At 34.0% G+C, this 16,409-nt stretch overlaps 1 protein-coding gene across 1 annotated transcript in view; it reads left to right on the top strand.

The window, feature by feature from the left end:
* Nucleotides 1-16,409, top strand: part of LOC108505097 (lipoxygenase homology domain-containing protein 1) — a 127,943-nt gene that overhangs the window by 74,096 nt on the left and 37,438 nt on the right. Inside the window, exons 21-27 of the mRNA XM_017830776.1 lie at nucleotides 4,864-5,015; nucleotides 7,745-7,823; nucleotides 9,408-9,539; nucleotides 10,025-10,206; nucleotides 11,222-11,308; nucleotides 13,671-13,803; nucleotides 15,095-15,234. Coding sequence (XP_017686265.1) covers nucleotides 4,864-5,015; nucleotides 7,745-7,823; nucleotides 9,408-9,539; nucleotides 10,025-10,206; nucleotides 11,222-11,308; nucleotides 13,671-13,803; nucleotides 15,095-15,234 — 905 coding nt within the window. The remainder of the gene's footprint in view (nucleotides 1-4,863; nucleotides 5,016-7,744; nucleotides 7,824-9,407; nucleotides 9,540-10,024; nucleotides 10,207-11,221; nucleotides 11,309-13,670; nucleotides 13,804-15,094; nucleotides 15,235-16,409) is intronic.

The following is a 16,409-nucleotide window of genomic DNA, read 5'->3' as shown; positions in this document are numbered from 1 at the left end:
TGTATCTTATTCACAAAGAAATATACATGACCTACAAACATTGCAAATTTTTTAAGAATGAACAAATTGCAAAGATCCCCTACAAAGCAAAGGTAGAATTCCTAAAATGTGTTACAATTAGCCAGCAAAGAGATATCCAAAAATTTCAATTGCACTAGTATTTTATTGGTGTCAATGAGAAATCTATAATACAGCAAGTAATATTCTACAAAAGTATATATTGTTACATGTTAGTAGCACATCTGAATGGTGTGATGCCAGAGAGATGATTAAGTGCTTTCTGCCACTCCCTCCTGGAATATGCTGAGGAACAACCAATTGCATACTGATAGCCTGATCACTAGTACTTAGGAACAGGCTTCCCATCTATCCAGCTCATTAGAATAAAGAGGATTGATGAGGACAGTAAAGATGGTATATTGAAGTTTTAGTGCCACTAAGAGGTTTATTGCTAGAGTTTATAGTACAAAGAGTGCTCTGCTTAAACAGAAACTAATAGAAAAAGGTGGAAGCAGCCCAGAAAAAGGAATAAGATAGACTATGTGAACTTTTGCACACCATTCTCTAAGGAATGTTCCCTAAATATTTCATCAAATTAAAAGATGAAACTTGAACACAAACACTGAAGACCTTTTAAATTTCTGGTTTAGTGTATGTTTACATAATTTAAAAAAGTTAGCCACATTGTATTTATTTACTGAAAAACCTTAAAATTTTAGAGTTTCGATCCATCAGATAAAACAACAAAAACCATTGGATGTTGAATGTATCGTATGTTGGATGTACAATCATGAATTGTAAGTAATAGTAATTCTAGAGATAGTTAAAAAGCTCTATTTCCTTAATTTATTTATGAAAGAATGGGACAAATCATAAATATTGACAATTATTTTCTGAATGCAAACTTGTTAAATTTTTAACTGCATATAAAAAATCCAGAAATTAAAAAAAAAAATAATTCTAGAATACAGTCCTCAAAGCCTCTATTATGCTAAGAACCAAATGGAGATACATTATTCTGATGTGTAAAGCAATTAATTTTTGAAGTATATTAGAAAGTTAGGGTATTTTTTCTTGGAAAACTTCTGGTAATAGATGTGTATATGCTTTCTCTCAAAAATTATTCCACATATGGGAGTATCTGCTAACCTTCTCACAAACTATTTTGTGGAGTCCAGAGGTCTCCAACTGGAGTTGTTAATATCAGTTTTATTCTCTGTGACCCCAATACTAATTCAGACTAAAAATTTATGTCAGCTTCTTCCTTATATATTCCTAGACACCCCCACCCAAAAAAAAAAGAAAAAAAAAAGAAAGAAAAGAAAAGTATTTAATCTCCTATCTTTAATTTATGGAGTGTTTTTTCCCTTTTTAAATGAGCATAACGAGTTCACTTTCACTCTGTGTTGGCTCACATCTGAAACAGAAGTTTTATCAACAGGATTGGGAAGAGACAAAGGATGACAAGGCTGAACAAAGCAGTTGTTTTAATAGATCTTTGTTGCTTGGTTATGTTGTTCATCTGGCAGAATGGTCCCAAACTCATTCTAAAAACTATTACCCTATTTCCCAGCATCTCTTTTGTGTTATGACTCCTTTCATAGGAGTTACTTTGTATACTGTTATTTCACTTATATGGTACAAAATTAATGGGAAATATTTGTTATGACTGCACTGAGCTTTAAATTATGCATCAATAGACTCAGCAGATTCAGCTGAAAATACTGACTCAGGAAAAACATGAGATACATTCTTAATTTTCAGAGCCTATCTCATTTGAATATTACTTGTGTGATTAATGCTAAGCTCGTGATTATATATATTAATGATTCTGGACAAAAACAGTAAAAATGTGAGTGCTATGATTTCTAATCCACCCCAAATGAGTGATCACACCTGTGGACCAAATTCTTTTGATCTTATTCACTCAAGTATCCTTTTGACTCCAATGAATCTGCTCAATATGGCCCAGTTATACAGACAAGGCAACACTCTAGATGAATAATACAGAATCCTACCTTCATATCCTAACTCCCCTGAAAGCAAAAATGCCATTGGCTAAATGCTAAGGTGTCACCTGGACAGCTCATGTGCTTTCAATTATCTGGAACTCCAGCAAGAGCAAGTCTGTGTAGCTACGTTGACTTTAATGCAGCTATGTTACCTCTCACCTGGCAGTGCACATTTAACTGCCTCAAAGAAAGGAATGAGATACATTAGGGCCCCAGTTTCAGAAAACTCTTGTTTTACTTCTTGTCATCAAACATGAGTGATACTATCAATTACAAGTACTTTCCCAGCCCTTAGTTTAAATTATTAAAAAAAAAAAAATCCCAGGGGAAGTCCCTGAAGCGAATAGTGCTGCAGTGAAATAAAGCTACTTTTCAGCAAACAGATTTTCCCAGCCTTCTTCCCCATGTAGTAAAAGATAAAGAGAAACAAAGATATTTCGGAAGTTTATTGCAATGAGCACACTTTTATTAGCAGATTGATAACAGCCCTTATTATTTAATGAATACTTTTAGATATTAATTTTACAGTCAGTATGCAAACCCACTCTTTAATACGCTTAATCCAGTTATGTGACCTCTTCATTTTAGATGTATAAAGAAATAGCTATATAAGATGTCACAATATTTGAATTCAGGCCTTTTGATTATAACACTCAACATGAATAGCACCAACTTGTGAAAAGAGCTGTAAGAAAAGCTTAAAAATAAATATCCTCAGAACATTTTTTTTTTCTCCCTGTTTTCCTATCACCTACGCAGGAAAAAAAATGACAGTTTTAGCTTCTGGGTGCAGGGAATCATTCTCAAACCTACTAGAAATTTCTTATAATTATATCTTTTTAAAGAATGTGCACTTTGGTTAAATTGGGCCATTTCTAACTTGGAATAAATTTGATTGAAGAAGCAAAATGTCCTGAAAATATCAGATGTTTCTAGGATGTATACTTAGATATTCATGTATCCTATGAGGTGCTTTACACTGAAATATGTGTTTCAGACTTAAATAATGCTTATTTAGTGCTCTCTGGCTTGTACCGTCAATTGTGAAACTGAAAGTGCTTCTTAGTTTCTCCTTGTTTTCATGTCTGTCTAAAGCATCACTCTCCTCCTTTGCACACATGACTCTTCTGGGAAAGCAGCTGTCGTAGAGCCAGCCAGGTTCCAGGTAGGAACAAGTGGTGGAGTGAGGCTGGAAGACTTTCTGCTGCATGTAAATGTCACACAGTCTAGATGTTGTCTATGTTTTACTGCTCCAGTGATGAAGGTTGTGGGAGTTTGGGCTGATAGTGGTAGTCAAAGATAGCTCTACTTGTAAAATGTTGGATTTTAAGGCTGCTCAGTCCTTAAAAAAAAATCTGTCTTGGTGCTTGTTCACGAGGTAATATAAGCATTCTTGAATACATTCTTAGTACATACGCATTGCTCATTACCCATATACTGAATGTGACTTTGCATTTTACAGTGGATAAAAATGTTTTCCTCCTTATTAAAAATACCAGAAAGGTGTGTTTTACAAACCTGTGTTGCTGCAAGATAATGGCTTTTTTTCTTAGGCTGAAGAAATGATGCTTGTGTTTGGAAGCAGATGAACATTTAGACCATCTGACTCCTAACTTCTAGTGTCTATCTCTAGAATATATGAGAACTTATTATAGGTGTTTTCTATAGCACCTGCCTTTCCCTGCTGACTGCATAAGGATCTTATTCCCAATATAGCCACCAAAGTTAGATTCCTAAATTGACAGCACCAGCTCATTACACAAATGACCACAAATGAACACACTATACAAATGAGATTTATTATAACTTGAATAAGAACACACAACACCAGATGAAAAAAAAACCCCAACCTCCGAAAACCCCTTCTTGTTTTTTCCTGGACTCCTTCTTGTTAAAATGATGCAAATAACAATGAATATTGAGATTGTGACCTGTTTCTGTTTAAGTGTTTTCTTTTTCCTTGTTTCCATGAAAAACTCCGAAGTAAAATAGGTCATTTAAAAAGTGAACATAGGAGTTTTCCATGAAGTTTCTTTAGTATTAATGCAATCTTGTCTCATCTGCATCACTTCCCTATGTATTGTGTTAGAAAAAGGTAAGGAAGTAGAAGCTTCCTATAGGGGTCATAGGTGTCTCTTCTAATCGCTATACTATGACCACAGATGAGAAAATCAGGAATGCTTTCCCTTAAACTCAAAGTTCTCTTAGCTGACCCTGGATTTATGTGTTATCGTGCAGTAAATGGAAGGTTCTTTGGAGTCTGATACAAAATATGAGGAGGCTTTTATATTTATGTGTTAAAGCTGATATTGAAAGCATTTTTATGTCATCATTTCTGTTTCACATTAACGGATTTTAATTCAAGATTATTGTGATAGTATTATTGTCTGACTAGTGATAAATAGAAATAAAGACAGGGAAGGAAGTAACAAAGAAATATCAGTAAATAGTCTTAGAAAGAAGAACTCAGATTTCCAAAGAGGATGTAAACATGATATTTTTCTAAAAAAGGAATTTTTTACCTTGGGGGAAAGAGACAGTACACAGGAGATCCTGTGCCTCAAATAGCATCCAGGGGTGCTGATTTTCTGGGAGTGGTATCAGAGCAGAACAAATCTGTATTCTGCAGATTGCCATACAGGGAGATATACAGGGGGAATATGTTTGGGTTATGTGTGTCACCAGGACTGAAGAAACCTGTACTCCTTGTTTGGTGGTACAGTATGGGATTTGGATAAAATTTGTAATGCTTTCTACTGGGAATTGTTACATAATGCAGGTTTTGGGCAAGAAGAGAACGAGTATTTTCTCCTGCTGACTTTTTGAGTTTTTATGTCTATTTTTATTGAAGTTGTGGAATACACAATCCATTTGCACACGGGAGACTTGAAGAAAGCAGATGCCACTGGTGAGGTTTATCTTTGTATACAAGGAGAAAAAAGTTACTCCGGGAAACGATGGCTTAACTCGAAAAAGAGCCTGATCACTTTGGCAAGAGGGCAGGTAAAACAATGAGGGAAAATGTAACTGAATCTGTGAGTGACTTTTTGTTAAAACTTATGTATACAGAAAGCCTTTCATGGACAGAGTATCAAAAATACTTAGGTTTTATATTCCATATAGACATAATTTTCTCTTGTAACTTAGAGGTGATTGTTTCTATAGATGACATTGTTTTAAAGCATCTTCAGCATTGTGCAACAGTAAAACAGTTCAATTGAGGAAGTAATAATGAGTTGGACTAAAGGTTCTCTGAGAGTTCTGCTTTAATATTTCAGACTTTTAAGTCCGGGGAGGCATCACTGCTTTGTTAAAACATGCCTGATTGCTAGAACTGATACCATTTCTGTTAGGATATCTTGCATTTGTAACCACTCAATCTAAACTAGTCCATGACCTTTTCTTGTTAAGTTTCCTGAACACTGTCAGTATTTCAAGCAGAGTCTTATCATTTCATGTTTCCAATTGATCTACCCACCTATTGCTTTCAACATGGTAAACATATTGCTGCTTTTTGAGATTAAATGGCTTTTCCTAGAAGAGTAATTCCTGGAGTGATTATCGGCATAAGAAAAAAGTAACTAAAATTTCAGATCAAAAGGAAATATCTATTTCATATCAAAAGGAAATGTCTTGCTGATACTTTTAGAGACCCTACTGTTTGTTTTGAATTTAAGCTTGGAAAATTTTTTTGTTTTAAAGAATTCATAAAATCATTGTGAAGTTCATAGGAATCTTCTTTTGGGGAGGGTAGGAGAGAGTACTTCACTGTTGCCAGCCAATCTAGAGTAGTGTCTTTTCTGGTGCATAAATCTGGAGAAAACTGCTTGCAATATGCTTCGTTTATTCTTTATACGTGCCTCTGTTTATTTTATCTGCTTTTCTTACTATTTTGAAAGATTCTGGAAGATACAGTATTGTTGTATGAAAACAAAACCAAACCTTAGTCATTATACCCTCTGTATTCCTGTATTTTCTTTCTCCGTTCTGGAAGAGAATATGCGTGCCCAATGTCATGTTCATCAAGAACTGATCAAACTGGTAGCTCAGACTTCACAAGAAAAATCTGAAATTAATGATGACAGAATAGTAGGGCTCATCTTGCTTTTAATGTAGGAAATTTTATAGATTACTTTTTTTGGTGAGATAGATAATAGTCCTATATCATATGTCTTAAGGATAGTACCTTAGAGAAATCTAAACAGCAAGACTGCTACAATGGATAAGGTATGAGTACAGACTGAAAGAAAGACTGATTCCTGTTTCTTTTAGAAAACTAAACTATCCTGACCTTTTTAAAAAATTCTGCATTTGTAAGAATGTGTTACATTTTTGCCAAGAATAAAATTTGTAGAGAAAAATATGTGAACAATAGCTCTTGACTTCTGTGAATACTCAGTTTTGTGGAAGTGCAACTTATGTGCAAATTCACAAAGATTTTTCTGTATAATCCAGATTCTGTGTCAGTTTTTGAATGGGGTTGTTCAAGAGGCTAAATCCTTCCTCTGAAACTTTAAAGGGCTTTTCTATATCCTGGGCTATAGCACCTTAGTCTTCTTATAGAAAAGATTTCAAGTAACAACTGTTTGGGTTCATTCTGTCACAGTTTTCTTTACTCCAATTTTCCCTCAAATGACTAAGGCCACATTCTTAGTAATTGCTCTTTTTTCCTAGATGATTCTTGTCATCAATATGATTCTCATAGTGTGAATTTTGAGGCCTATACAACTATGGGAACAATACAAGGGTTTTACTGTTTGTTTTCAAACTAGTCCCCATTGTTGTATTCAACTTGCATTTTTAACGCAACCTTTCCAAGGCAGCTTCTTCTGTCTACAGCAGGATAGCTCATAAAGTCACACAAAATAAAAGTCTTAGCTACGGAGATTTAATTTCACAGCTGGTTTGCCAAAAGAGTTGATGAATCCATTAATGAATAATGTTTCCAAACCTAACTTCTCCAGGCCCAGTTCAAAAGATTCAACAAATAACACTAAGCGATGTGTGTTCCCAGTATCTGTGTGCACACTTATGTGAGCTTTCCCATTGATTATGAAGATGACTGAACAAGGAAGTAGATTAACATGTTTATACAAGAAGGTGAATACAATATAAAGATTTACAGTAGGGAAAAAAGGAAAGTTTCCATGAAGTCTATTTATCATTCAAGCCTTTTGTATGAGAAAATTTGACCTATTATAGAGATGATTTCAATGAGGAATCCTTACCCTAACAGCACAGTGGTTGAAACCTTCACAGATACCATTCACTTAATTCCCATTTACTTGCCTAATTCCTACTAAATTAACTGTGAATTTTAGTGAAGATGAAATTGCGTCAGATTTTCAGAATTATTAGACACCTATTCATCAGTTTTATTGCAAGTTAGGTTCTGGATCAAAGTAACTTTCAACATACTAGTACTTGATCTGATTCGGTTATTTCAGTCCATGAAGGTACTAGAAAAAAGTGTTTCCAAAATTGCTTCCTATTAAATTCGGCAGCATTCTGAAATGCACAATTCATAGTATTAACTGGATCAGAAAAGATCAGTTAGAGCATGTAATATTTAATTATGAGCTCAAAGGCAATGAAACAGCATAAACGAGATAAATTTTATTCTGTTGAGATACAAATCAGTGACCAGACACAAGGCTAAACTGATAAATATTCAAAAGCAGATACATATTGAGTTTTACTAAAATATAATTTTCATTATTTTCATATTGCAGGTGGATATTTTCAAAATCAAATCAGTATACCTTGGCAAATTGAATCAAGTTCTGGTTGGATTTAAAAGTCTAAAAAAAGGTCAGCAATTTTTCCAGTTAATGTAAGGTAATGATAATGTAAATTGTTAGATTTAGGAGATTCTAGAACTTCAAAAATGTCTTAAATTTAGTATTAAAAATCAAAAGTGATTTTTTTTCTAAAAAAAGTTCTAGAAAATATGAAATTGCACTCCATTTTCTGCTGTTCATTATTTCTGTGGATTATACATGTCAAGTATCCAGATCCAGCTTGGTTTTACTAAAATGTGCAAAGGCATCCTAGGAAATGTTGTGAAAATTCAAAATGGTAAAATTATATGTGAAACTCTTCTCCATAGTTACTATGTTTTAAGAATTACAGTCAACAAAGTGGGGTTTTTTTCCAGGAAGCAATATGACACCATGCTTTTGCAGCTTTTGTAATTTTTGTCTTCCTCTCCATTTTTACATTGTGGATAATTTACAAAAAAAAAAAGAATTTAATTTCAGGTCTAAATACTTCTAGATATAGATAAGAAGATAAAATTGCTTCATTAGATTGGGAAGTGGAAGAGGGAAGAAAGGCTCTTCTGGTCTCATAGCTTTTTTTCTTCTAATCCATGCAAAATATATATATTTTTTAAGGGATACTGCATATGTGAGGTTGAGTGGCAGATAAAAAGACTGCATTTTTGCAGCATTTTTTCTCATTCTCCTTCCAACTCCACGGCAGCTGTTGGAGATAAAGAAAATAGCTTATTTCTTAAAAATGAATAGCAACAGCAAGGAGTATCATGAATTGGTATTTTATTCAATCCTTTGGCTACAATTCAGGCCCATTGTTTTTAAAGGTAACAGAACAGAGATTCTACAGATATTCTACTTGTGTAGATAATGTTGATAATGGAGACAAGACTCCTTCAGAGTATGATAAAATGAGTCTCTAGTTCTTTCATATTTTTAAAAAACCCCAAGATTATAAACTGACTCTGTGTGTTAGACTCAGACAAACTGATTGGGAGACTATTTCCCATATATTTCCTAGATGGTAACATTAAAACTTTCATTCACTTCACCAAGACTTGGAGTGTAACCAAATTTACTCAGAGATATGACTCTTCAAATGCTTTGTTTCCAAAGAATCAACACAATGGTCTCAATCAAGATAAAACTTTAAGCCGAAGTTTGTGCCTTATTAGTGCCTCACCAGAAAGAAAGTTGTGTGTTGAGTGAATTTTTTGATGTCTAATGTCGTAGAAATCCTGATTCTTTTTCCTTTAGGATACTGATAATATAATTTCCTATGGGGGACTTCTTGTATCTAAAAATCTCAGACAGAAACCTTTCCATGCTTTGAGATGGTAATAGATCATTACAACAAATCTACCCCTACATTTTATTTCACAAGATCTGTAAAAATGTAAAGACTTCTTCACTTTGTTGAATATTTTGGAGCATAGTGGAACAGACAGAAATACATATACACACTGCCAACATATATTTTCAGAAGTCTTATTTCCTAAAGAAGTTCATCAAAAAACCACACTTTACTGATTTGCCAAAGATAGAAGCTTATGACTGTGTACACAGAATATTTTGTGCTTAAAAGGTATGAATGAATAACGTCCCATTTATTTTCCATCAGATGAGTGGTTCTTGGAAAAAATTGTTATAAAAGAAGATTTCTACCCTTTTTCTGTGCATGTTTTTGTTCACAATGACTGGATAAATAAACACTCCAAGAAAGATTTTGTAGAAGTGGCAATTCCACTCAAAGGTAATGCTAACAGAAGTGTCCTTTATTTGCATGAATCACTCCTGTGTGGCAGAGCAGAACACAATGGGTACAAGGCTACTTCACACTGTAGGCAGAACTGAACATTGGAACCCCAATGGTGAGGGACATGGGCCTGGACCAAGGTGAATCGTGCCTTCTGTAAACAAGAAGGAAGAAATTATGTCTGGGATGGAGAATATGGAAATGGATGTATTGAAAGAATCTCCTCTGGCAGTACATTTCCTGTCCTTGGAATGATACAAAGAAAATAGGCATGGCTCCTATGTGAGTGTGACATGGATTTATGCAGCAGCTGGCCCGATCTTCTACCACTCCACATGAATAACGAGGGTTTTGCATCTTTGTTGCCTGACTTGCCTGTGCTAAATCCAGCACTACCAGGCAATATAATCTTGTATCTTTTGGTTTATGCTACCTTATAACTCAGACACAGGTTCTAAACATACTTTTTTTTTTCATTGCAGAAACATCTGTGACGTCTCTTCTTGTGAAAAATTTTGATATGAAAAGCAGAGGACGATGGCAAACATGGGTGCACTGTACACAAGTACCAGAAGATGTTCCTGACATTCAAGTTGTTGCATTTGGAAGAAAAGGGAAATCCCCCGCACAGAAAGTTCAAAATCTGAGTGATAATCCTTTTTTGGTTGGTTTCTTTTTTATTTCACAAAAGTCTTACCAAATAGTTCCAGTAAAATAAGAGTTGCAGCTAATACGTGTGAAGTTGTGCGGAATGATTTTTTTTGTCAGTGTTAATGTTTATACCTCCATGTCTTATATAAATAGTGCTTGGAGAACTTATCACTTGTGGGCTAATACATATTTCTTATTAAATCTCTCTTATTAAACACCAAATTTGATGTGAGAAAACTCTTTAACTTTGAATTAAGACTAGTAGGCCTTAAAAGTACGGCAATGAATGATGAAGCTGTTCCACATTTCCTTTACATTCTGCTTCTCAAACCTCAATTAATCTGCTTTCACTACTTAGAAGCTGTTTTTTTTAAAATGAGCTTGTGCCTGGGCAAATGTCAAATCTGTAGTTTGCATACGAAGTTAATGGCAGCTTCTACACACCCACACACCTGGGTCACCCCTTTCAAAAGGTTTTTATTCTTAAACATGAGGAAATAAACCTCATTACCCATCTTTTGCGGAATATAAACGTCACTTGCTTAACTGATGCAAAAGGAAAAGATACAAGCAGCAGCATATGATAGGACTTACGGATACCAGCCATCCTTTCTTTTGAGCACTAGAAGAGCTGAGAACAGAACCAATACCCAAGGATAAGAATCATCATGAGTTCAAAATTTCATTTCAAATTTGAGAATAAAGATATGATGGAGAGGTTGTAAATAAGAAAACCAGGAGAAAAGGATAGTAATATGAATTTGGCTTGAAAATACAGAATCAGTTATGCATTTTCTTGCTTTTTATGTGTTAGCCTAGGCTCTGCAGCCAATTCTCTCAGTTAAAAATAAACATAAATTATGATACAAATATAAGTCCAAATTAACTTGCTATCTTAATAGGACTTCCTCACTCCAATATTAATATAATTGACTAGTGTTTTTAACTATTTTATTTACCTTTTTACCTGGGTTTAAGAGTAATGCAAACTATTACATATAATGTTTAGTTTATTTTTTTCCTAACAGTTGACTGTTGGTGATATTGGAGATATAACAAAACTTTCCTTTATATTGTCCGGTCCGTCCCTGAGAAGAGGAATTAAACTTCACAAGGTATTCCAAATACGCTACATATACACTTGCAATATTCTTCAACATACCAACAAATAACTTTTGTTGAAAGACAGATGGTCTTTCATGTGATGCTTTGCACCACACTAGCAAAGCCAGTCATTTTTTGTCTCTGTTACCTGGTATCAACAGATGACTGCCTACAACTTCCAGATCTCTTTGTGGGCAGATCTACCTTGTTTGCACCTGCTGAAGTGCACATAGCTATAGTTGTTCACTGATGTGCAGACTCATCCTTGATTTCTTCTTAAGTGAAAAATGTAATATCCAAAGTTTCAGAAATTTCTCAGAAACATGGATTACAGATGAAACTGCGAAGGCTAAAAAGGAGACAAAATCCCTGTGTTCCTTTTGCCAGCCTCTGTTTTTCCTATTTTGGTTTTTCCAGAGGTACTATAAAAACTAAGAGTTTTTCCTGTTATCTCCTAGTGTCTTCTGAACATTTTTGTAGAAAATTATATAACCTTATGTATGTATTTTCTGTACATTTTGAAGATTTATGTACTATAGAATGAGTAGCTTTTTCTTGCGCAAAAATATTTTCTGGTCCTTTCCAAAATGAAATACAAAATGATTTTTCACTTTTGTATAGAATATAGAAACACTATATGATTTGGAGATAAAGTTCACACTTAAATGTAATCTTACAACTAACAAGAATTTGTCGGGTACCTTTAATTTTAAGGCCAAAGTCTGCATAAATTTACACACCTCATTTTTATGAGTCCAGTTTCAGCAGGTTGTCTGCCTGCATATGCAGGTAACCCTTAGTGAAATTTTAATACACATAGGAGTTTGTGATATGTAATTGATATTTAATTAGGGTTGTATAGGGAGAATATTTTTGTATAAGAAGAATTTATACATTTAGTGTAAGAAAATTCAGTTTTTGCAAGTACAAAATATGAGTAAACAATGGGCTGCATTTTTAGTGGAATTTGATGCTATCTAAATAAAAACATCTCTTATTTGATTAATTAATGGTTTAATTCTGGAAATGGTCATGGGGAATTGTTTATTTTCATCTTGAAGCCCTGTGACTGATCTTGTGAAGCACTGGACACAATACATAACCAATAATGAAAATGATCAGTCATTACATTTCTAGGAACTGAAGGGCAAGGCAGTCTGACAAAATTTTTGAGTGGACCTGTCAGATTCCCAATAATTTAAATTATATCATTCAATTATAAAAATATTTATACATTTCAAAGCTTGCAATTGAAATCCATGTGAGGAAATCTGTAATCAGGATTTCCAAACTGATATGTGTATTCTGTACAATGAGCTCAAAGTTTTGCTTTTGTCGCTGGTGTCAGTACTGGCAAGAAGTCACCTCACTAATTTTGGGAATCCCTGCCTAAGTATTTCAATTACTGTCAATTACTTACTGTCTTGATGAAACTAAGTTTTTGTTTCATTTTGTTTTGTTTTATGTCTTGGATTTCTATTTCTATACATAGAGATTTTAAAGGCTGAAGAAACCATTCCTGCAAACTTTCAGTCATTATCTATGTATTAAAGTTCAATACTGCATGTAATAATTGCCAGAAATGTTTCTTCATATACTTGATAGATTTTCATTCTGTATTTTATAACCTGACATAGGATAGAGTTTATGATCTGAGTTGTCCTCCTGTTAATCTAATTTCCACATTGACCACCTTAGTAGCTAGGATATGGAGGCTCCTAAGATTATGCATCCTCAGTTGGTTTGGAGGTTCCAAGTTCACAAAATTGGTGCCTAATTTGTTCAGTCTCCAATGAATATTTAAAGCCAAGTGGAATGAAGCTGGACCTAAGGCTTGCACCTTCTACTGAAATTCATTCTTCAAATAACACATTCTTCAAATAACACATTCTTCAAATAACAATAAACATATCAAATAACACATGTCCAGAAGGCCACTGGACACCTAATTTCTGCCAACTTTGAAAATCCTAACTGAGATGTAGCAAGTCACATTTAAATAAATAAAAAGTAGCAAAGCAACTGTTTTTGCAAAATGAACATATGCTATTAAGATTGATGTAGCTGTATTCATTCATTTGACATTCTAAATTGCAAACACATACAGGTCAATTTAATCTGTATCCTTCATTGGTTCTCTACAAATGGGTCCTATGCTCGTGTCAATATGCAATGAAAAATACACCTATAAACATCAGGCTGCAGAATTAGCGGCTTGCAGCAGCTGCTGTAACTCTTATACAGAATCCAGTAGCTTTTATGAAATGCATGCAGGAGTTAGAAATAGGAAGAAATGTAAGTTTCTATTGGGATAGAAATAAAAAAATTAAGCAATTCAGATAAATGAATTTCTTACTCTGATTCTGTCTGCAGCTTCGGCTAAAAGACCTGGATACTAAACAAGAGTTGGGCTTCCATACTGAAGCCCCATATCTGTTTGGAGAAGATGGATCTGAGACTGTGACAGAGCTAGCAGCAGTCAGGCCAGACAAGCCACCGCTCAAGGGTATGCTGCTTAAATAAAAAGTAAATGCATGAGCAAATGCATGCACATACACAAAATTGTAAACTGCCTAATGGGATGAACACAATGGACAGATTGCAAAGGATTTTATATACGTTAAAAAAACAATCAAAATCATTTTTGAAGATTCATTCTATAAACCTGCATAAACCATGTTGGGGTCTATATAGGCGTGTAGTCAAAGCACTTTTTTGTTTTAAAACAACTGACATATTGTTTTCACTAGACTAAGTACCAATTCGAAAGTCTGAAAAATGTACAAAGCTGAATTAGTATATTTCTGTTGCAATTTTGAGAAAATGACACAGATTAAAAAAAGGCAGATGCCAAGTCATAATGGCATGTATCACAAAGAGAAAATACAACCTTTTTTGAGGTTTTCTTCAAGGCCCATTCCTGCCCCAGAAGCCCTGTTTCATTTCATCATTGTGTTTAAAATATGATAACATGTTCCTTTGTTCTGATTACATTTTATAAAATATTTAGAAAAGAGTTCTCATTTATTATACTCTATGAACAGAAGACTTGGTTAAAATATTTAAAACTTTTTGCATCTAATATCTAACCAAAGGCTAGACTGCAAATGGAAATATATCTAAAGAATCTGTTATAACATTTAATTCTTCACAGAACCCATAAAAAGTCCTCTGTCATGCTGTCTCAAGGAATATGTACTGTGTAACTCATCAGCCAAAAGTCATGGCAAGCTATCCTTTGTGGTGAAGAATAATAATAACAGTGCATATTTGTATAAATAGCTGAGCCATTTCTCCTGGACATATTAAACTGATATTGGCCATAATTCTCAAAATGTGAGATCAAAACATAATTCAACTGATCCAGAACAGAAAGTGGATTTCATCTTTTATGTCTGTGGTTTTTTCTTGGTAAAATGTTAAAGTTGATAAATCCTAACTCAATTTAATAACTTGAATTCCCACAAGAACTCTAGATTTTTTACAATGCCTGATGGAATCAGTGTGATTCTATCAGGTGATTTCAGTGACCACTGGATAAGTTCAGAATTAGGACATCTTCTTCTGTCATGCAAGCATGGATTGCTGCATTGATTCATAAAGGACATTTCATCTCTGATGCTGTGCTGTGTGCTGTGAGGTAGCTAGCAATCTATATGAAACTCAGAAAATTGATGTCAATTCCTTGGTCTTGAAATTGATCTTGTACCTAAAATAAATTGGTTTATAATGTTTGATAATTATGTTGCTAATAGTCTGATTTGGTAATGTCTTTTATCACTGTTTTTTCATGGCAGAAGTCCTTTACTCGATCAGTGTTCATACGGGAACATTGCCCGCATCAGGGACTGATGCAAATGTATTTATTACAGTATTTGGAGAACAGGGAGATTCCTGTAAAAGGCGACTAAGGCACTCAAATTTTGAGAGAGGACAGGTTAGTACTAAGTTATTTTCCTTACATGTTTTTTATGTTATTTTTTTCCAATACCATATTTTTTTTAATTATGAAATACAAGCATTTATGTTACACTCTGGTAACCTGTCGAAAGAATGTGTTGCTTACTAAGTAACCTGAATTGGCATTACAGTTTAAGAATAGTTTAATTACTAAGAAATTTAAAATCCAAAAACTATCAGTAACAGTTCTTAGAATCTGGAACTGAATCCAATGATATATAAAATTCTGTGGCTTAATTTTCAGCTCTTTGTGAAGATGATATAGAAATATCAGGGCTATTTCCTGTGACTGCTCCTTTAAAATGCATTTTTTTTTGAAAGATCTGTTCAGACAGAGTTGAAAGAAAGATTTTAAATGTGTTAGCTGCTATATGTTAATTAATCCATTTATATATGGAATTGCAAACAGATAAAGATGCTTTTAAACATACTGTGTCTTGTCAAGATATATCCTAGGAGAGATTTTCTGGTCAACCTTTGTTAATTACCATAGTAATGATTGCATCTATACAACATGTTCACACATACCCTGGACTCAGATCAGGTATGACTAGATAGAATTTCAAGAGACCTTTCAAATGATCAGTTTATCCTGTACAACAAAGCAGGATCCTCTATATTTCATACCAATTCATATGCTCTCTCATGGCTGAGATGCCATAACTTTCCTAGGCAATATGTTCCACTGTTTTGGAATGTTGTTATACTGCCTTGCCCTTAACAATTCTTCCTTCACTTCCTTTATAATGTCAAAATATATTATTGAGCTTAGAAACTTAGAAACCAGACATGTCATCATTGTGTTCCAGAGTAGTTGATATTTTTTTCCCGTGAATTTGTATAAGCCTTTTTTCTCTTTGCTTCTCTCCTTCTTTTATAGACCTCCCTCTTCTGCTCAACTGTCTTGTTGCTGCATTGTGTCTTGTGTAGAAGTATGTTTCTTTAATCATCCTACTTAGACATTCCTACATTGTTTTCTGATTCCAATAATACATTTACAATCTCCTTAAAAGTTTGCCATCACCTTCTCTGATTCTCTTTTTTTTTTTTTCTGTGTCTAATTTCTATTAGCTTAGCTCAAGGTACCATCTTCAGACATTTGTTCTAAGTGGACTCTGTGATATAATGTATAAAGCACACCTAGGCAGAACA

This window comes from Lepidothrix coronata, unplaced genomic scaffold (assembly GCF_001604755.1).
Source record: "Lepidothrix coronata isolate B3197 unplaced genomic scaffold, Lepidothrix_coronata-1.0 Scaffold6, whole genome shotgun sequence".
NCBI classification, from domain to species: Eukaryota; Metazoa; Chordata; class Aves; order Passeriformes; family Pipridae; genus Lepidothrix; species Lepidothrix coronata.
This window is presented reverse-complemented; position numbering and strand designations above follow the sequence as displayed.